At 34.1% G+C, this 20,699-nt stretch overlaps 5 protein-coding genes across 10 annotated transcripts; 3 read left to right on the forward strand and 2 right to left on the reverse strand.

Annotated features, from left to right (window-relative positions):
* The first annotated feature begins 32 nt into the window (after nt 1-32).
* Nucleotides 33-3,686, forward strand: Gcs1 (mannosyl-oligosaccharide glucosidase). Of its 5 annotated transcripts, XM_078176582.1 has the most exons (5): nt 33-166; nt 468-678; nt 764-954; nt 1,033-2,617; nt 2,694-2,847. In XM_078176582.1, exons 2-5 carry the CDS (start codon nt 478-480, stop codon nt 2,703-2,705), a joined length of 1,989 nt encoding a protein of 662 aa, XP_078032708.1. In that variant the 5' UTR covers nt 33-166; nt 468-477; the 3' UTR covers nt 2,706-2,847. The 5 variants fall into 5 exon arrangements, with proteins under 5 accessions (XP_078032708.1, XP_078032703.1, XP_078032705.1 ...); XM_078176577.1 differs by having other exon boundaries at nt 35-166; nt 1,033-3,686; XM_078176579.1 differs by lacking the exon at nt 33-166 and adding an exon at nt 193-375 and having other exon boundaries at nt 1,033-3,686.
* Nucleotides 3,687-3,794: 108 nt separating this feature from the next.
* Nucleotides 3,795-6,407, forward strand: Arp1 (Actin-related protein 1). Its single transcript, XM_078176597.1, has 7 exons — nt 3,795-4,034; nt 4,322-4,386; nt 4,601-4,927; nt 5,023-5,332; nt 5,479-5,652; nt 5,721-5,783; nt 5,869-6,407. The coding sequence occupies exons 1-7, from the start codon at nt 3,987-3,989 to the stop codon at nt 6,010-6,012; spliced, it is 1,131 nt and encodes a 376-aa protein (XP_078032723.1). The 5' UTR covers nt 3,795-3,986; the 3' UTR covers nt 6,013-6,407.
* A 929-nt stretch (nt 6,408-7,336) lies between these two features.
* On the forward strand, nt 7,337-15,404 carry Shtd (anaphase promoting complex subunit 1). Of its 2 annotated transcripts, XM_078197068.1 has the most exons (20): nt 7,337-7,512; nt 7,631-7,774; nt 7,899-8,216; nt 8,287-8,357; nt 8,422-8,534; nt 8,618-8,887; nt 8,967-9,366; nt 9,540-9,729; nt 9,825-10,230; nt 10,318-11,301; nt 11,381-11,893; nt 11,964-12,467; nt 12,528-12,732; nt 12,807-13,127; nt 13,209-13,437; nt 13,504-13,709; nt 13,799-14,138; nt 14,217-14,865; nt 14,940-15,068; nt 15,147-15,404. In XM_078197068.1, exons 1-20 carry the CDS (start codon nt 7,489-7,491, stop codon nt 15,230-15,232), a joined length of 6,102 nt encoding a protein of 2,033 aa, XP_078053194.1. In that variant the 5' UTR covers nt 7,337-7,488; the 3' UTR covers nt 15,233-15,404. The 2 variants fall into 2 exon arrangements, with proteins under 2 accessions (XP_078053194.1, XP_078053193.1); XM_078197067.1 differs by having other exon boundaries at nt 14,940-15,404.
* A 126-nt stretch (nt 15,405-15,530) lies between these two features.
* On the reverse strand, nt 15,531-17,075 carry LOC144478806 (rhomboid-related protein 4). Its single transcript, XM_078197070.1, has 3 exons — nt 16,922-17,075; nt 16,639-16,831; nt 15,531-16,507 (listed from the first exon to the last, which is right to left on the reverse strand). Exons 2-3 carry the CDS (start codon nt 16,759-16,761, stop codon nt 15,887-15,889), a joined length of 744 nt encoding a protein of 247 aa, XP_078053196.1. The 5' UTR covers nt 16,762-16,831; nt 16,922-17,075; the 3' UTR covers nt 15,531-15,886.
* A 281-nt stretch (nt 17,076-17,356) lies between these two features.
* Fbxl7 (F-box and leucine-rich repeat protein 7) lies at nt 17,357-19,558 on the reverse strand. The gene is made up of 2 exons (XM_078197069.1): nt 19,245-19,558; nt 17,357-18,988 (listed from the first exon to the last, which is right to left on the reverse strand). Exon 2 carries the CDS (start codon nt 18,973-18,975, stop codon nt 17,659-17,661), a length of 1,317 nt encoding a protein of 438 aa, XP_078053195.1. The 5' UTR covers nt 18,976-18,988; nt 19,245-19,558; the 3' UTR covers nt 17,357-17,658.
* Nucleotides 19,559-20,699: the final 1,141 nt, after the last annotated feature.

Here is a 20,699-nt window from a genome sequence, read left to right on the forward strand (position 1 = left end):
AAATCGTAGCGCTACTTTCTCACATGTTTTCACCAATTTTATTACTTCATATAACTTTACGATAAAATCGGTAAAACGGAATAATGTAACTTGTATTTAAGCGTTCATTTTATCGTACTTTTTTTAAAAAGTATCACTGCGTGTTCTATTTTTCGGTTCTTATCAGGTATGTAGTCAATTTATTATCACCTACATATAACCTTTAAGGAACGAATTGATCGCGTAAATGTAAAACAGAGTTTGTAATTCGAATTGAAAACTTACTCTTTCTGACTTGCATTGTCAGGATAAAATATATTCGTACAATATATTTAAGTATTTAAAAATATTAGAACTTGGCAAATATTTTAAAAATATATAAATTATTTTATTTTTGTAAGAAAATATTTGTTTTCGTTCCACGTGAAATGACACGTGGAACGAAACTAAATTATTGGCAAATAAGCAATATTTATTATTCTTTTTAGAGTAACTAATATGGCCAAGAGTAAAACACAGGATAAATTTACAAAAACAAAAAACAAAATTCCAAATCCTAACGATGTTAGGAAAGAAAGTAAATTTAAAATGTCAGTGTTGAATACTGCAATTACAACTGCATGTATTGCTATTGCAACTTGGTTCAGTTATAAGGGATATTTGGAAACTAGAGTGAATACACCTTATGATGTAGAAAAGGTTTGTTTCATGTGTCATTATATCAAATATAATTTTATCAAATTTATTAATGCAATACCTTTCTCGCTGTGTTATTTGAAAACAGTTAGTTACAGTATCTGGACTAGATGTTCCGGATCGATACTGGGGTACTTATCGTCCAGGTGTATATTTCGGATTAAAAACAAGGGATCCCCATTCTTTGGTAACAGGATTAATGTGGTACTTCCCACATTTACTACGTCAGGATGGTAGTGGCCTTAGACATTGGTGTGAACAAGCAGACAAATTGGATAGGTAAGCAAAATCTTATATTTATTAATTTATTTTATTTAGAATATATTATATAATCAATGCTGTAAAAATTTAATTTAGATATGCGTGGTTGGAACATGATGGAAGAAATTTTGGTGTTCAAGAAATAGTAGATAATTCAGTTATTTTGAATACTACATTTGTTAAAAGACCTGGTGGTAAACATGGTGGAGATTGGTCAGCGAGAATCGCTGTAACATCTGAGAAACAAATACGAGATGGTGAAGAAATTTCTTTACTCTTTTACACTGCCACTGATGAACACACTAAGGGTTGGATTAAAGCCAGTCTTGGTGATGAGAAACATATAACAGGTGTAGAAGGAAATACCCAAGGTTTGGGCACATTTAAGATAAACATTAACGTACTTCAAGGGAGTATGGAGGAGCACTCGTTTTTAGCAACTGTTACTCCTGGTTTGAGCCATTTGAAAGAATCTGTTCTTCAGAATTTTAGAGTTGCCACTCATAAAGGATCTACGAAGAAACATATAGTTTTATCTGGTGAACAAGTACCACTGGCTGTAGATGGAAAGAAGAAAGATGCAAACTTTATTGTATCGCAAATAACAGGAAGAATTCCTTTTTCAATAGAAGTCAGTTATGAGTCTGGGAGTTTTATAAATAGAGGTGATAAATTAGTTGGTAAAAATTACGAGCGCGCTCTAGAAATGCAGAGAAGATTATTCAACCAAAAATTTGAAAAAGTCTTTAAATTGGCTGAAAAGAGTTATACGGACGAAGAAATAAAGTTTGCGAAAATGGCACTGTCGAACATGGTAGGTTCCATAGGCTATTTTTATGGAACTTCGCAAGTGCAAAGCCAATATACTAAAGGACCTGTGCCTTACTGGAAAGCACCTTTGTATACTGCTGTACCGAGTAGAAGCTTTTTCCCGCGAGGTTTTCTATGGGACGAAGGTTTCCATGGCTTACTGATATCGACGTGGGATTTAGAAATTGAACTAGATATTATAAATCACTGGTTCGATTTAATGAACGTTGAAGGATGGATACCAAGAGAAATGATTTTGAGTCAAGAAGCTCTAGCAAAAGTTCCAGAAGAGTTTGTCACTCAAATCAACACAAATGCCAATCCGCCCATGTTCTTTTTAACACTACAGTTTATTCTTAAACACAATCAAAAGGAAATATTGGAGAATCATTTTCAATTCCTTGACAGATTGTATCCTCGTCTTCAGACGTGGTTCAATTGGTTTAACACCACACAAACAGGGGATTTGCCAAGCACGTATAGATGGCGAGGCAGGGATGGTACTACGAATAGAGAATTGAATCCAAAAACCCTTACATCTGGTTTAGATGATTATCCAAGAGCATCTCATCCAAACATTGACGAACGACACGTTGATTTACGTTGTTGGATCGCAGCTGCCGCTGATATCATGTATCAGATTAGTGATATTATAAATAATCCTAATGATAAGTATCAGGAGACGTATCGATATCTATCGGATAATAATTTATTAAATAAATTACACTGGTCGCCGAATACACAGACTTATGCTGATTTTGGCTTGCATACAGATAAAGTAACATTAAGAAGACAACCTTCACCTCCGAGATCCCAAGTGCAATCATCAGAAATGATACGTATTGTTTTAGAAGATCCGACTTTAAAATATGTAGACTCATCTTTTGGTTACATCTCATTATTCCCATATATTTTACAAATTATTGATCCTGAATCTCCGCAATTAGGTAAAGTGTTAGAAGATTTAACGAATCCTAATCTTCTATGGACTACATATGGCCTACGTTCACTCGCGAAGACATCTCCATTATACATGAAATATAACACCGAACATGATGCTCCTTATTGGAGAGGTGCGATTTGGATGAATATGAATTACTTAACAGTAAGAGCAACTCATTATTATTCCAATATAGAAGGACCGTATCAAGAAAAAGCGAAAATTATTTATCAGAATTTAAGGCTAAATTTGATACAGAATATCATCAAAAAGTATAAAAAGTCTGGATATGTATGGGAAAATTATGGAGACGTTAATGGAGATGGTAAAGGAAGCCATCCATTTACTGGTTGGACATCTTTAACTGTTCTACTTATGGCAGAAATCTATTAGTTTCCTTTTTATATTACACATAGTTCCGAATACTTCCATTTGTTTTCGTTTAGTAATAGCAAAATCAAAAGACTCTCTTAATGTCTGCAGAGAATGTAATAACATATGACAAATCCTATAAATTATCAAAATTGCTTGCATGAAACAGAATATTTTCCATAATATGAAATTTTGGTAACTTATAGGTGTATATGTTTTACGAAATAATGCAATAGAGTTGCATTTAGAGTGCACAAAAATATGTTCAAACACTTACTCGCACATTGCGACTATGCAAAGTTTATTATGTGTGGAGACTATTTGGTACATTAAGGTACTTTTAATTGAGGGAAAGTAATATAATTTTTATATTTTTTATATTATACTTGCATAATATTAGCTTGCAAATTATTTATATTATATTGGTTTTTAAACATTAATTGTGTCTGTTATTTGCACATTTAGACACGTATACATAGAAAAGTAATTATCTAACTAATTTTAAAAGGAAAAGTCGTTGTTTGAAATAGTCAAACACATAAGCAACTTTCAGATTTTGGCTGCGATTCGTTAAACAAAAACTACGCTGTAATGTTAAATTATTTTAAAAATAAACACGTTTCAAATATTTATGTATATCAATGTCGTACAAGTACATTTTCTTTAAATACATAATGTCTGATTATTTAATATTATTTGTATCACTTGCATATCTGGTGGCTTAAATCTACCGGTTTCACCGATTGAAGCTTTAGTTTTAATTTTCTATTGGCAACACTGTTTGAGACTAGTCGGAAGAAGTGATTTTGTTTCGTCTAGCTGTCAATAACTGACTTCAAATCTCACCAGAGAATAGGTGTGTGACTGAGGGGTTACAGTTGTGAATTTTTGAAGTTCTTACATAAAACAGTACATTTTCCAAATAATTATGGAGCCCTATGATGTCATAATTAATCAGCCTGTGGTAATCGATAATGTAAGTGACTTATTAAATTTAAAAATTGTTTAATGTTTTACGTTCCTTGTTTCGGTATGTCAAATTGAATCATACCATAATGTCGGCTCCTAAGAAACTCCAAAATTTCGAACTTTCTCCTTGAAATGATTTGCATCGATTATGTTATTAAATTTTGTGGACCAAATTTTTTCGACTTATACTTCGACCAGATAGCAAATAAATTTGACGATCTTTGTAAAATTGTTGCAACGTCTTCAATTTCAGAACGGTAATTATGTGACTGTGTAATCGTTTGGGCTTTTTAGGGTTCAGGAGTAATCAAAGCAGGATTTGCAGGTGATCAGATACCAAAATGCAGTTTTCCCAATTAGTAAGTAGATTTTTCTATACTATCTCCTAGAATGTTTGCTTAGTGGTACCAATAAGTGGTAAAGTAACTCAACAAAAAAGGCTAACCTGCATGAAGATTTTTTCGTTTTCTTTTTTTTATACAAACAGAATACCAAAAATTATAAATATGCTATAAATTATTTAAGTTCATTGATATTTAATTATCGTGATCTTTTGATAATGATATTTTGTAGTATTGGAAGACCCAAACACACTCGTATTATGGCTGGTGCTTTGGAAGGAAATACGTTTATGGGTCTAGTCGCAGAAGAACATCGTGGCCTTTTATCTCTCAATTATCCAATGGAACATGGAGTTGTTACAGACTGGAATGATATGGAAAGAATTTGGTCTTACATATATAGTAAAGAACAATTAGCTACGTTTAGTGAAGAACATCCAGTCTTACTAACGGAAGCACCTCTTAATCCAAGAAAAAATCGTGAAAAAGCAGCAGAAATATTTTTTGACACATTCAATGTACCAGCTTTATTTATCTCAATGCAAGCTGTGCTTAGTCTGTAGGTATTTGACTTATTCATTTTTGATTTGAAATAATATCATTTATAGATATAATGCCACAGTAAATGTAATTGTTATTTTTTTAATTTGATAGATACGCTACAGGACGAACGACTGGAGTTGTTTTAGATTCAGGAGATGGTGTCACGCATGCGGTACCTATTTATGAAGGTTTTGCTATGCCTCATAGTATTATGAGGGTCGATATAGCAGGCCGTGATGTTACAAGACATCTTCGACTCCTTCTACGTAAAGAGGGTATTAATTTCAAAACAACAGCAGAATTTGAAATTGTTAGGACAATTAAAGAACGTATATGCTATCTCGCTAGTAATCCTCAGAAAGAGGAAACAGTCGATACAGAGAAGTTTCAATATTTATTGCCCGATGGTAGTTACTTAGAGGTAATTATTTCAGTTAGTAGCAATTTAATTCTTCATTATAATTATAACTGCAGGCCCTTCCTAATAGTATAAAGTATTTTAAGCTAATTTGAATATTGCGTCATATCACGTCATATATGCAGAGTACAATACTTTTTTTATAACAGATTGGTCCAGCTCGGTTTCGAGCTCCCGAAGTGCTCTTTAGACCAGATTTGATCGGTGAAGAATATGAAGGACTCCATGAAGTGTTAACATATTCCATTCAGAAGTCTGATATAGATTTGAGGAAAGTATTATTCCAGAACATTGTCTTGTCCGGAGGATCAACACTATTCCGTGTAAGTATAAAGTTATTCAAATCTGATGTGACTGAATAATATTTTTATATGCATTGTTTGTACACTAGGGATTTGGTGACAGACTGTTATCTGAAATTCGTAAAATGGCACCAAAGGAAGTCAAAATTAGGGTACATATAAAAATTCATTCAATTTAAATTTTATCCTTTATTACAACAAGTTCTCTTAACATTGTCATTCTATTGTAATGCTTAGATATCGGCGCCTCAAGAACGATTGTATAGCACCTGGATTGGTGGGTCCATTTTAGCTTCTTTAGATACATTTAAGAAGATGTGGGTTAGTAAAAGGGAATACGAAGAAGCTGGTATGAGAGCGATTCATCGTAAAACATTCTGAATATAATTTAGAAAAATGGAAAATTTCAATGACACATAAATTAAGTACAACACATAAATAATGGCACACTCAGCACAAAGATCGACATGTCCGTGTTGGCAGTGCTTTCTTAATGCTTTTAATATTGCAATTTCTTTTCAAATGCGTTTTAACTTTCTCTTTTAAATGAGAATAATACTCCAAGGAATCACGAAACACGCATGCAATATGATTTATTTTGTAATTGAATAGTCGTAAAAAATCATGATATTTATTTTCAGTCGCAATTATACAATAAATTTCTTATTCTGTTTTTATGAGATTTCTATTATTTCTTACGGTTCCTTGGAAATGTACATAGACAAATTTCCAAATTTCAATGTTTAGTGAAATTAAATTCCGTATTTATTTATAAATTTGAAAGTGTTTATTTTTGAAATACTACATCCGCAATATACCTATATGTATGTATTTATGTTTTTTATACTATTTATAGTTTTGTTATATTTAATATAACATAGCGATCAGTTTTTATTGAACTAAAAAAAAGTTAAGTGCTTTAGTCGATCGATTTAACGTTATAATGAAAGGATAATGTAATTTCTACCTGCAGTAACAATTTTGCAAAGTATTTGTAAATATACTTTGGTAAAATAAATCTATAAACATTTACACGTATAAGTAATTATTGCCATGTGTATAATTGTCATAGTTGGTGGTGGCGTCACATTTCTGCAGTAACAAATAAATCATGCAATGTTTTCCATGATCAAGAAGGTTCACGAAAAGTATTATTAAGGTGGTGTATTTATTACACAATTTTATCGTAATAGTATCGTAACGTTTAATTAACGATGCATTTAACTTATACATATATGTACGTAAATAGTGCGTAGACATTTCAGAACATATGTATATACATATATACAGGGTGTCCCAGGTTTTAATGTTCAAACTTTGTCAGTGTATTTTATGGCACAAAGTAAAAAAAAAATGTTATGTAAACATAAGTTGTATAGAGCTTTGGTGATCTCAGATAGTAAACATAGCTTATATAAACACACTGAAAAATACAATATTGTTCATCTATTCAAGCCAATGCTTGCAGTAACAACAAGTTGATTACTATTCCTCGTCTGAATTTTTGTTATAACTTCTTAATAAAGCTCTATGTGACCTATGTTTACATAATATTTTTTTTACTTTGTGCTATAGAATACACTGACAAAGTTTGAACATTAAAACCTGAGACACCCTGTATACACACGTGTACGTGTGTGTGTGCCATATGATGTACATCGGTTGTGTATGGTACATATACGTATGCATATTCGAATATGGCGATGTCCATAGTGACGCATCCATCGCTTAACAATATCATTCACAAAAGCAATTTCAATCAACTTTGGAAGATAGTCTTAAATAAATATCTATTAGTATCGTCTTCCTAGCTTTTAATTACTACAGTCTGCAAATCTGGATGAAACTAGGAAAAAGATGATTGCCGCCTCAGAACCGGTGGTAAGTCACGAAGTGTTTAGGTTAAGAAACGTACAATCAACACGAATCATTTCTTCCGTTATTTAATATTGTACCATTATATGATGATAATTTTACCCGTATAATGTTTTCGTTGAAGGAGTATACTCCTGGTGGAAGACAGACAATTTTAAGGCATCCTGAACCAATAGTTAGTCAACATGTATTAAATAATCAAACTGCCGCTGGAGAGAATATTTTGTTACAAAAATTTAGTCAAGTAAATATTTCAGATAGATCACTGGTAAGTTGTTAACATTTTGTATGGTGGATTACAATGATTTTTAATTATTCCAATCATAACAAATTAGCATCTTTAATGCTGGAGTTTCTAATAAACAAATAAATAAAACTATTGAAATGTACAGAAAGATTTCTGGATCGTACGTGAGAATGATTTATGTGGAGAAGAAGAATTATATTGCTCAGGCAAAGTTGCAATTCATTCAAAGGGTAGTCAAAATACTCGTGTGTTACAAACAACTTATACTTGTGAAACAGACATTAAACATGCTCTATGGTGTAAATTCCATACAAGTATACCCAATCGATTGTTAAAAGGAAAAGAATCAGAGGATGACGAGTGTAACAATAACGTGGTAGAATGTATATGCTTAATTGATTCTTATACGCTAAAAGTATTTGCAGAAACTGGCGAAGATTATGTATCCAGTTTACAGTTTCAGGTAAAAATGAAATGTAACAATAGAATAAAGTCTTTTTAGAAGACAAATTTAAAATTGCGTTGTGACTTAGGTGTCTGCAGTTTGGCCTACAAAATATGGAATTTTATTAGAGAAGTCACAAGTTCCATCATCCGAGATAAGGTCTGTTTCAATTTTCCAAGACTTATTAAGAAACAATATTTTCAATCTTATTTATTGCTTGCAGATATACTTCATTAGATGGAAACAAGTTACAGTTGCACAGTGACACAAATTTACCAGTAGCATTTTCGCTAATGCATCCTTTAGATGAAATTTGCCCTGTACTTATTAAACATGGTACTATTACTATCTTTATGTATTCTCTTATAATATTCAGATTAATTCAAGTCTTTTTTATATAAACATAATAATACTTGTAGGAAGTATATCGTACATGTATGATTCAAATCAGAGAATTGTATTTACCAGTTCTGAACCATCTTTAGCTGTGATATATGATACAAAGACTGGATTGCATTCTGTATATAAAATTCGTAAAGCACTAATAGAAGAGTGTCAAGTGGTCTGTGGTAGTAATGATACCACTTCTAGCGTATTCAATCAGTCAGCAAGTGTATCGCCAATGAACTTTGGAAATAGTCTTTCGTATAACAAAAGTTGTACAAGTAAAGGATACTTAAGTATATTTGGTAAGGTCTTCGTTTTTCCTTTATCGAAATGATTTTGAAGAACTTTTATAAATATCTGTATCGAATAATCGTAATTTAGGAGTACCGAACGCGCAATTAAGTACTGTGGGACTAGGCATAACAAATAGTCCATTTGGTTCTCGTACATCGTATACTACCACTTGTTCGGGAGGACCGTCTCCTTCGCAACAACAGCAACAACAACATTCTAGATCTCAGAGTCCAATGGCAACTATTTCACGTTGTCAATCACCCACTCACTCTGCCTTTTCACCATTACTTGGAGCACCACCTACTTCTGTCATTCATCACACCAGATTACACCATGCGATTATGGCATCTGCATTGAGTCATGTACAAAACAGTCCTGTTGGTAGCTGTAGCAACATACAATTGCAAGATATTGTTGCATCCAGTAAGCCTTTGTGTCCTGAAATTTGTCTCGATCATGTCTGGACTGAAAATGTCGGAATTCCAAAGTAAGTATTGTACTTTGTCTATATTGTGAATCTTTTAGAATCCCATCTTTATATACCCTATTACAGATTTCCTTTGTGTTTCCAATTCCTTTGGGTTTTAACTAGGAAGTAAGTCAGATAATGTTGTACCAAATTACTACATTGTTAGAACTAACAATATCATCCTTTTTAAGGGAAGTTGTATCTGGACCGGCATCTAAAGTTTTTTTATCGTCAGATCTTGTTGGGCAGAGTTACTTGTGCTATTTGGTCCCACAACGATCACAACTATTTCTGGTGAGACTTGAAAAAACCAACAAGCAACAACAAATTATTTTTGGCATGGTGACAAGTATTGTAGCAAAGGATGCAGTTAGTATACCAGTCAGTATTAATTTTCATCTTTATCAATATATTCGTGTGTAATTATTGTGTTAAGAATAAAATATGTTATTTTCTTTATTTTATGTTTTTTACAGAATTTGCATATGATAGCTATAATGGATTTATCTAATGGTGTGGTGTTGTATTCCGGTGTGATATGTGTTGGAAAGTTACATGTCACAGGAATTCTTCCAAATTTAACCGGATGCAATTATTTCTTATCCAGTATTAATACTAAATTAAGCTCTCCGTTTCCACGACGAAGTTCACTGATCTCTCAAAGTTGTACTACTGTACATGATCTTAAATTTGAGGAAGGATTGCACTTACTAAGTCCAGTAGGAGGAAACTGTGCAAGACCTCCGATTTTGTTAGAAAATTCTGTAGTAGATTCCAATTATCTTGTTTTAAAAGAAGCTGTAGGGAATAAGGTTACTTTAGAATATGGTAACAAGAATTATTTTCGAATAACTTTACCTACGTCTAGTACTTCTCCTTTAGGTAACAAGAAACGTGTATTATACGCAATTTATAATAAAGACATTGTTTGTATTTTGTTACTAATAGTTATTTGATATCTCTTTACAGTTACTAAATGTTTACAAACGTTGAGAAGTGTTCTGCAGAAAGATTTGGCAATGCAGCTATTGGTAAAATGGTATGGCGCTCGAAATGCTCCTGGACCTCAAGATTTTTCACCGGAACAGGAGTGGTATCATTTTCTTGTAGTTTTATTTACATTATTGGGCTATGAAGTAGAAAAGTTACAATTAATCCAAAGAAATGAAAACGACCAACTTGCTGAACGCAACAGTCCAATGGTAGTGCCGAAAAAACAGAAAACAAACAACTCAGGGTCTATTGACGATTGGATGTACGTAGTGCATTCAATTAAAAATGGGAATTCGCAAAGTTTTACTTCAAATATACTTGGTCTCCAGAAAACGTCCAATACTCTGCGGACATCGGTGCCAAATGCTATGGAATCAACTACTACGGGAAGAATTAACATACAATCCATTTTATTCCCATATTTTCCACTAGTTCTGTTCTCATTGCATCTCTTATACGAAGAATTAAAATTGAATTGCGTAATGTCAGAAAGCTTACCACTACTCGCACAACTACTGTATCAGCTGAGTGTGGATTTGAAATTTGAAATATATTCGCATCACTACTTTTTAGATTTTCCGACTCTTTATCACGTACGAGACGCTACGTCTCAAATAAATGAGTCGGACTTACTGAAGATTTCTGTACCAAATTACATTCAACCGAAACCGCCGAATATATTTGAGACTTTAGACAATTTATTAAACAGAAGAGAAATCACGCCATTCCCCTATATAAGTCAAGTTAATCCGAGAACAAAGAATATAGTTTACTTAACTGCGCTAATAGCGCACGAGAATGAAACGAATATACCGGAAATGGATAAGTTTGTGAAGCATGTAATACCAGTTGGTAGTCGAATAGATTTCCAAGATAATGGAACGAAACATGAGAAAGAAATATTTCGAAAAGTTGAGTACTCTACAATAGATAGGATAGTGTTGATGTACCATGAAATGGGTGAGTCCGAGAAACTTGAAATTCAAAATGGTTTTCATTAAAAATATGAATTTTCGTTACTTCCAGTATTTGTTCTCAGGTATGACCAAAAAAGATCTTGAAATCTTGCCCCCTGGTATATCATTACTGTTGAAGGATGTAATGTACAGGTGTAGAGAACGGCCTCCATCGAATTGGCCCATGCAGGCATACGAATTGATAGATCGTCAAGATTTGGCAGCATTAGACATGCATTTAAAATCATCTGCATCGAATCGGCACTCGGAAAATGAAGGAAAAAACTATTCCATCAAAGATCCTGAACAAGACGATGGGATGGAATTCGATGATGTTGTATTAAAGTTAAGATTCAACAAAGACCACAGAGTAACAGAAGTACGAAAACTTCTTAATTCTTCTAAACCAGTGAGAATAGCAATAGTACAAAGGCCAGACGTGAGTGATCATGAGTTTATAGAAGAACAAGAAAAACATTTGCATGCATTGTGTACGAGGACAATGGCACTTCCTGTGGCTCGAGGCATGTTTACGTTAAGAACGTCGACACCTATTATTACAGAACAGTTACCAATTCCACGACTATGTTTAACTGGTATGAGACAAAAACGAAATTACTAAACCATGCGGAAATCGGTATTACAAAAATATTATTTTATTGGTAGGAAAAGCACCTCCACGTGGGACCACCGTAGAATTGGCTCATATCGATGTTCCTCCAAATATGAATTTGTGGCCTCTGTTTCACAATGGCGTAGCTGCAGGGCTTCGTATTCACCCAAACGCGTCGAATATTGATTCAACGTGGATAGTATACAATAAGCAACAACAAGGAGAATTTGGCATTGAGCATTCAGGTTTTCTGATGGCTCTTGGATTGAATGGCCATCTGAAAAATTTAGCACCCTTTAATATGTACGAATATTTAGTAGAATGTCACGAAGCTACTAGTGTTGGTCTTTTACTGGGATTATCAGCGACGCATCGTGGCACAATGAATGTTTCTATGACTAAATTGTTGTCACTTCACGTTGAAACATTATTGCCTCCAACGAGCATCGAATTAAGTGTTCATCACAACGTTCAAGTTGCCGCATTAATGGGGGTTGGTTTGGTATACCAGGGTACTGCTCACAGGCACATTTCACACGCTTTATTATCAGAAATTGGTAAGTACTATAAATTTATAAGCGTTGATTGAATGTTTGATTATAATTTGGTGAATTCAGGTAGACCACCAGGGCCAGAAATCAAAAATTGTGTAGACAGAGAGTCTTACTCGTTAGCGGCAGGATTAGCATTGGGTTTAGTTGTACTAGGAAGCGGCGGTGGACCAGATCTAACTAGTATCCCTGATACTTTACACTATTATATGGTAGGTGGACACGTCAGGCCTTTTACTGGTTCACAAAAAGACAAATACAAATCACCTAGGTAATTACATTTATGTTATACAAATTATTTTTTTATAGAACGACTTCTGTAGCTTATCTATTTGATGATTTTAGTTATCAAATTAGAGAAGGTGATTCTATAAATATTGACGTGACCAGTCCAGGAGCAACTATAGCTCTAGGTCTTATGTACTTCAATACTGGAAATCGGGCCGTTGCAGAATGGATGCAGGCCCCCGACACTCAGTATTTACTCGATTTTATACGACCTGATTTTTTGTTACTGCGAATATTAGCAAAATCACTTATACTTTGGAACGAGATTGAACCAACAAAATCTTGGGTATCTAGTCACGTACCTAATATTGTTTATAAATACCGATTACAAAAGCCGACATCCGAAATAGCACAGAATGTAGATTTGGAAACCATGAAGTTAGTATATTGTTTTTATAAAAACATTTACGTTCTGTCTTTTTCTTATATTGATTAATAATGATATTCATTGAAATACAGCCAAGCATATTGCAATATTATTGCGGGAGCTTGCATGGCTTTAGGCTTGAAGTATGCAGGCACCGCTAACAGAAATGCATTTAAAACTTTATACAACTATGCTCAAATGTTTACTGCTTTGTCACATAAAACTATTGCGGAACTGGCAGGAAAATCAACTATTGAAACCTGCTTAAACGTTACTTTACTCTCAGCTGCCGTTGTAATGGCGGGGTCGGGTGATTTAGAGGTAGGATATTTAATACTTCTCAATTTTATGTATTCTTAGCATTTTGCAATACTTATAATTTTACAGATCATGAGAATATGCCGACACGTGAGAACTCGCGTAGGCCCAGCAAGCAGTGTCGTTACATATGGTTCTCATTTAGCAACGCACATGGCTCTTGGTCTTTTGTTTCTAGGAGGAGGAATGTATACCCTCTCCAATAGCCCCAGTGCTGTAGCTGCACTTATAATCTCTCTTTTCCCAAAATTTCCAACTCACAGTAATGATAACAGGTTTGTATACTATTTAAATTTAGTCGTAGAAATTGTTATATTATGCAGTGACTGTAGTACCTTTTTGCTATTTAATTGTATGTTTCTAGATATCATTTACAAGCATTGAGACACCTGTATGTGTTGGCTGCAGAACCACGTGTTATTTTACCTAGAGACATTGATAGTCGTCAGTATTGTTATAGCAAAGTACACTTAACATTCGAATCGGAAAAGCAAGCCGAGGGACAAGATTTAATACTTCAATCACCATGTTTGTTACCACAGTTGTCCAGTCTTAAAAAGATCGAACTGAAAGATGAACGATACTGGGAAATTGTTTTCGAGAAAGGTCATAACTGGCAGCATCTCGAAAATATGCTTACAAAAAGCGAACCGTTGGATGTTAAACAGAGAGCTGGTTGTTTACCGTACATAGAAGATCCTCACGTAAATACTTTTACTTTATCTAGTTTAATAGTCACATTAATCTTCCAAGTATTAATATTATATTGTTAAATATTGCAGGGATTTAGAAGTTTAATTGCACAAACGTTAACAACAGAAAATGTGATTGCTTGGGCTGCTCGTCCTGAATCTGTGACCTCATTTACAAACAATAAAACTGTATTGAATATAGTGAAATACTTTTTACAGCAGCCTAAAAAAGACAAGACTAATATTGACAGTAACTTGACTGCACAGTCTTACAGTAGTTTAGCTAAAAGTAGTTCTGGATATTTAAGTCAGAGCTTGAGCGATGTATCCGAAAGGATAAGTGGTAGCTGGAATGAACGATCGGATTCATCTATCGAGAAAATGGAAATTGCAGAGTTGTCGTCTGGTTTAAAAAACGTCAATAATTCGTCTAAATTCGAAGGACAACATTTTGACATGACAGAGTTCGAGAAACATTTTTTGCACACGTTTGCTATAATTGTTTATGAATGCGTGATAAAAGATAAGGTGACCCTTCTTCCTTTGTGGGTAAATTTGTTAAAGAGCATAGAAATTATTGAAAGAGAACCGAATAGTTTCTCTGTGTGGCAAATAAAACTTGTTTCGTCTCAAGTATTGAAACGATCGTATACAGATAATAGGAAACCGTTACTAAATGCTGAAAGCGTGAAAGCAATTGTACAAAAAATTTCGTATATTATAGATAGTTGGGAAAATGGTAATTATTCTGTCTCCTTTAATTACAATTATTCTACCTTTGGTCCGATGCTATTCTTTATTTTCGTTTTTCAGATCTGAAATCGTGCATCAAATCATACTTAACTACAGGAGAAATACAGTGTGATTTAACGACGTTGCGAAGAATGTGTTCATACTTCATATTTTATGATATACCTCACAGAATGGATGATAGGACAGTTTGTAGGTTTCTTTATTCATTTATTAATACATTTTCTATATCATTGCATTATACTTATTATTGTCATTACATTTTTTTAGTGGCATCGATACTGAATCCGGAATTGAGATCTAAAATACTCAATGTTAAATTATACAACTTGTATGAAATCTTTAAATTCTGTTAATAAAGTTACGAGAGATTGGTGAATTGAATTTTTACTTCGCAATCGAGAAACGGACTGAGAATCTAGCAAAATTTTCATACATCAGTTTTGTTATATTTAAGTTACGATAATGTAGATAAACTTTAATGTATTATGTAATGCCGAAGAATATATATGTTGATAAAGATGTAAATGAGGTGTAAAATTATATTGATAGAAAATTAATTTATTATTTTATACAGTATAACAAAAATACGTAAAGAATATATAAATCACATCTATTTTTTATGTACCATTTCTTATAAGTATATGTATGTATATACATATATTAATACATACAGATAGACATACTATGTACAAACACCTCAAAGATAATTCATCACCTTCAGAATTACACATTTAAAACTTTAGCAAAATTAGAAATGTTACAATATTTTCTAGATTAATGTGTAATAAATTAAATAAACTATTAATCAATTTTTTTAACGTATGAATACTATAAATACAAGTCATTTATGATAAGTAATTTATAAATATTCTGTACATTTATCTATACATATTTTAATTTACAATTTGATGAATCAATTTATTTAAAACAGGTGTCAAATTCATCAATAAGAATATTTTTGAATCTATTGCTGTATATTCCTTATAAAAATTTTGTTACTTCAAATGTTATGAAAGAAATGAATTTCGTCGTCTGTAAAATTGTTCTTCATGTATAATAGGCATACCACTTAAATTACATATTATATTATCTATTGTTTCACCAATGAAAGTATAGCAATACAAACAACCGATCAAAATACCCCCAAGATGCCCAATAAACGAAGACTGTGGTACCAAAAGATGAATTAAAATCAATTCCACCCAAACAGCAATTTTACTGGGTATTCTAAAGCCGCCGACATCATGAATTCTATCCTGTTCCTCACAAATTACAATTACCTTTAATGCAAACAAAACTGCAGAAAATCCAATAGCGCATTGAGTGTAGTACCCATAATCTCCTGTTAATTGCATTAAGGCATATCCTAAGCTTGCATACATAGCACTACATCCGAGTGTAAGAATGCTCAATAATATAGTAAAATTTGGTGTTCCATACATGGGTTCTAAGTAGGCACCTTTTAAGATCAAAGAGACCATGTTATAGTATAAGTGCATATCAGAACCATGTTCAAAACTAGATACTATGAAAGATTTCCAATTTCGATGTTTGAATACTTTTATCGCGGATATGCATACTTCGTCTGCATTCCAAGGAACTTTTATTACACCAACATATAATAAAACCTGGCAAAAGAAAAATTTATTTTCTATATTTTGTCATCATTATAATGCGTTCATTGTTGTTGTAATTTAAACAGAGAACTGAACTTAGTAATCTAGTTTAGCAACTATATTAAATTAACGAAAATACTTACTTGACCAAGGATCGTAATCAAAGTAGCTGGTGGAATTTTATCAATTCCGAAATTAAGGGCTTGCATACAGAGCAAATAAATGCCGTATTGAAAGCCCTGTTGCCTCCTCTGAACAGGCCTCATGATTTTTTAAATGTTATTACGATTTCATCAGTAAACTTCACGAACTTCTCCAATTATAATTAATCTCACACTACATTGAAAGATAGAGTAGGTTAAGTGAATGAAAAGTTAAATATGCAAAGCAAATTATCATAAAGAATAGTTAACTTAGTTAACTTACGTGAATGTTGTCCTTTTTAATTATTAATCGTTAACTTCTGACATAATTGTCCATTTCAACAAAATACACTTATTGAAATGAGAAACGTCATCTCGTTTTATAACCGCAGTAAACAGTGCTGCATGCTTTCAACCAATCTTAAGCGACCACGTGTTTTATATGTTTGTGTGCATGGTGTGCGTACATGCAATTTCTTACGCAAAAACAGGTTATATGTACATGTGTTGAAACTATATACAATGGGTACAATATACGTATGTGTACAATAGTTACATTAATTATTTCTCATTGAATGCCGAATATGTAAAGATGTTCGAAAAATTTGTACGTAAAATGAAGCTCTTTTTATCCCCATCGAGTGTACTATAAATAGTGTAAATGTATAGAATCCACACACATTTAAATAACTGTTGAGTCACATATTACCTAATTAAATTGAGTCTAAAAATTTTTATTTATAAAATAAATATACAAATTACATAAAATTTAAAAGATCGCTTTTGTGTATTAAATTATAAAATTAATAAATAGCAAAGAGTAATATTTGTAACGTATGTAAATATATATAGACATATACGATATACTCTCGCATGACTTGTGGTATACGATATATATGTATATATCTTCACAATCGTTGAATAATTGCTTTTTACAAATTAGTGTCTAGACGAGAGATGAAATGAAAGTTGTTAATAAATAGATAGTAAGTGTCGTAAATAAAGGACGGTTTAAAAGGCTCAGCTTGAGAAACCAGGATTAGTATGCTCTATAATGCATCTACGGCAATAACGTTTCACCGCCCGGTATCCGACCCATGTAACTCTAGGACATTCGCCGATATTCAATTGTCTCAATCCTCGTACATAGTAGGATAACGCTTCCAAGCCAGCATCCGAGACTCGCTCGCAACCACATAAAGATAGTTTCTTCAAATTTGGACATCCGGTCGAGAGAGCCTCGAGTGTTGCATCACCAATATCGCATTTTCCTATGTCAAGAGCTCTTAATCGGGGACATCCACGGGCCAAAGCCAACGTAGCACTGTCGCTGAGTGCTTCACAGCCACGAGCATTCAAATATCTTAATTTGTAACAATGCCTGGCTACGACCAATAGACCAGCATCGGACACGCGATCGCATTTGCCTACCGAAAAATAACGCAAGGACGGACCAAGGCGGGCTGCCAATTCACGAACTCCGAAATCTGTAATCCTCACACAATCGGAAACAGACAACTGTCTGAGACTGGCGCAATAGGAAGAAATCGCGATAAGGCTGGCATCAGTTATACGCGCGCATCGTCGTAGATACAAGCATCCGAGATGCGGCATACGTGAGAGTGTCAGTACTAAGCCAGAATCTTCGACCCCATGACAATCGCTGAGATCCAACGATTGCAACTTCAGTGTTGTTATTCGGCTGCATGCTCTAGATACGCCAACGCATCCCGTCAAGTCCAGTTCCTTCAGATTTATACAATTGTCTAATACAGCACTCACATTTGAGTCTGTGATGCGTCTGGAATGTCGCAGTACTAAGGAAGTTAAACTTAAAAATGGCAGCTGAGTAAAAATACCAGCCAGACCAACAGCACCTTCGAGCACAAGACGCCGAATGCATGCATGACATCCTCGTCTAGACAGTGCATTCAATGCAACAGTTGCATTCTGGGGATATCGTATTTCAACTTCTTTCCAGAGTGATGGATCCCACGCTATTTCCCAAAGACGTCTGCAGGTTTGGGCAATGGAGCAGAGATCTCTAGTACCCAGCCAACTGAATATTCTTAATAATAAGGTGTCATCCAGCTGACACAGATCAGCAGTGTACACACATTTCTGCTGCAACAAGGTTTGTTGCCTAATAGGAACCGATATAGCAGTGGATAAAGATGTAGATCGGCAGGCATTGTTGTCCAGTGTATGATATCCTAAGTCAATTGCATCCGAGGGTGGTCTGTACAAACCCACTTTTTGCAACGAGTATATAGCTTCCCTCTCAGAGCTGCCTTTTTCCCCAAAGGATGGAAGGAGTAATGGACACGATCCATCCATTCCATGCTCTGTTCTAAATTTAAAGAAATTAGCATTATTTTCGGTTTTATTTAATCTATACGATTTACTAAATTAATATTTTCACCTGTGCGTCAAAATTGTAAGATAAAATATGCAAGAAAAAAAAAATATTTAAAAAAAAATGCAAATTGAGAAATAGGACTTAAATTTCGCGGGCATACCGATAATTAATTGATCGATATACTGTAGAAGTGAATAAAATAATATCATCCTCTACGTAAAATAAACGTTCATAAATGTTTACTTACTCATGTGCGACAAAGAGAAGAATTATCAACAATACGTGACATTGCAGGCCAATATCGATCTATCTGCCACTGCCACCATTTTGATCTTACATTCCAATTCTTAAAGCAACTAATATCCAACGATTTCTTCTCTTCAAATTAAAACATATTGTTTTTCGATACATCGGTTAATATGCATCTTCCAGATTAAGATGATTATGTACACAGAACGATAAACTGAAGTGAAAGTATAAAATTTGATAGACAATATAAAGGCTCAATACAATCGATAAATCCCCACTTTAAATGGGTCCGCTTTAAGCTAATTTTCATGTAGCGAGAAAATGAATTTTCTGGTCTTACAATAAAATTTACCAAATTCTAATTATTCTTTCTGTCAATATTATTTTTAATAAACAATAATTACACATTATCACTTACATTTTTCATGACTTTTTCTAAATATAACAAAATTATTCGATTACGAATCATTTGTATCTATGTCCTGTTACGTTATCACGTTTCATGAGCGACGCGAACATAGGCACTTGTTTATATTACGACCACGCTACTAGACTATACGTTTCAATTTATGGCGGCAGGAGGGAAGTTTGAATGTATATACAAATTTATATCGCATATTTATATAGAGACATTGTATCGCCCGAGAGGAATAACTGAGAATATGTAAAGAGACAATGAGAGAGTTCCCACGAAGTTCATCGTCAAGCCTTCGCTTTCTTTAGCAAGACTAATCGAGGAATATAGACAATGTCACGTTGGCTCTCGTAAGATCCTCTACAATGTTGCACAAACTAAACGAGTCACAGTAACAAATCCGGACCGCTAAAGTGTTGCACGTCGAAAACCTTTAGTTAGGGACTTCTCGGAACTCTCCCTGACCTCTCTCTCTCTCTCACGCTGTCCTTGAACCGAGGTCTTCGCGCGCGGCATACCTCACTCCGTTCGTTTCGGCGGGCTTTTTGCCCCTGCGCGCTCGACCGTCGCGCACTCCCAGCCGCACGCGCACCGCCGAACCACCAATCACCACCAATCTGCAACCAGAAGATGAGCCATCCGACGAATCAGCATCCAGCTAGAGGACCCCAATTTTCCTATTGGACAAGGGAGAAAGAACCGGAAGGAACGCAGGAATAAAACTTGCTTTCCTCGGGAAAATTCAAACAGACTTTATTCGACAGTCAAAGAAAGTAGATCATAGAGCTCTATCAATAAAGTACCAGTTTTTGCTTAAAATATTCAAAGTTGTACAACTCTCTACAACCTTTCACGAGCAGAGCGGTTCAGCGCTCCACGGGCAACCGAACGACATCAAATTCCCTACATCCAAACAATTCAGACCGTAACACTGGTGACAGCGGTGGGATTGTTTAAAACAACATTTGCCGGCTCGTGAAAAGTGCACCTCTCTCTCTTGGGTTTTGCATGGTTTCCCCAAGAGCATAAGGGTAAATA

This window comes from Augochlora pura, chromosome 3 (assembly GCF_028453695.1).
Source record: "Augochlora pura isolate Apur16 chromosome 3, APUR_v2.2.1, whole genome shotgun sequence".
In the NCBI taxonomy this organism is placed as follows: Eukaryota; Metazoa; Arthropoda; class Insecta; order Hymenoptera; family Halictidae; genus Augochlora; species Augochlora pura.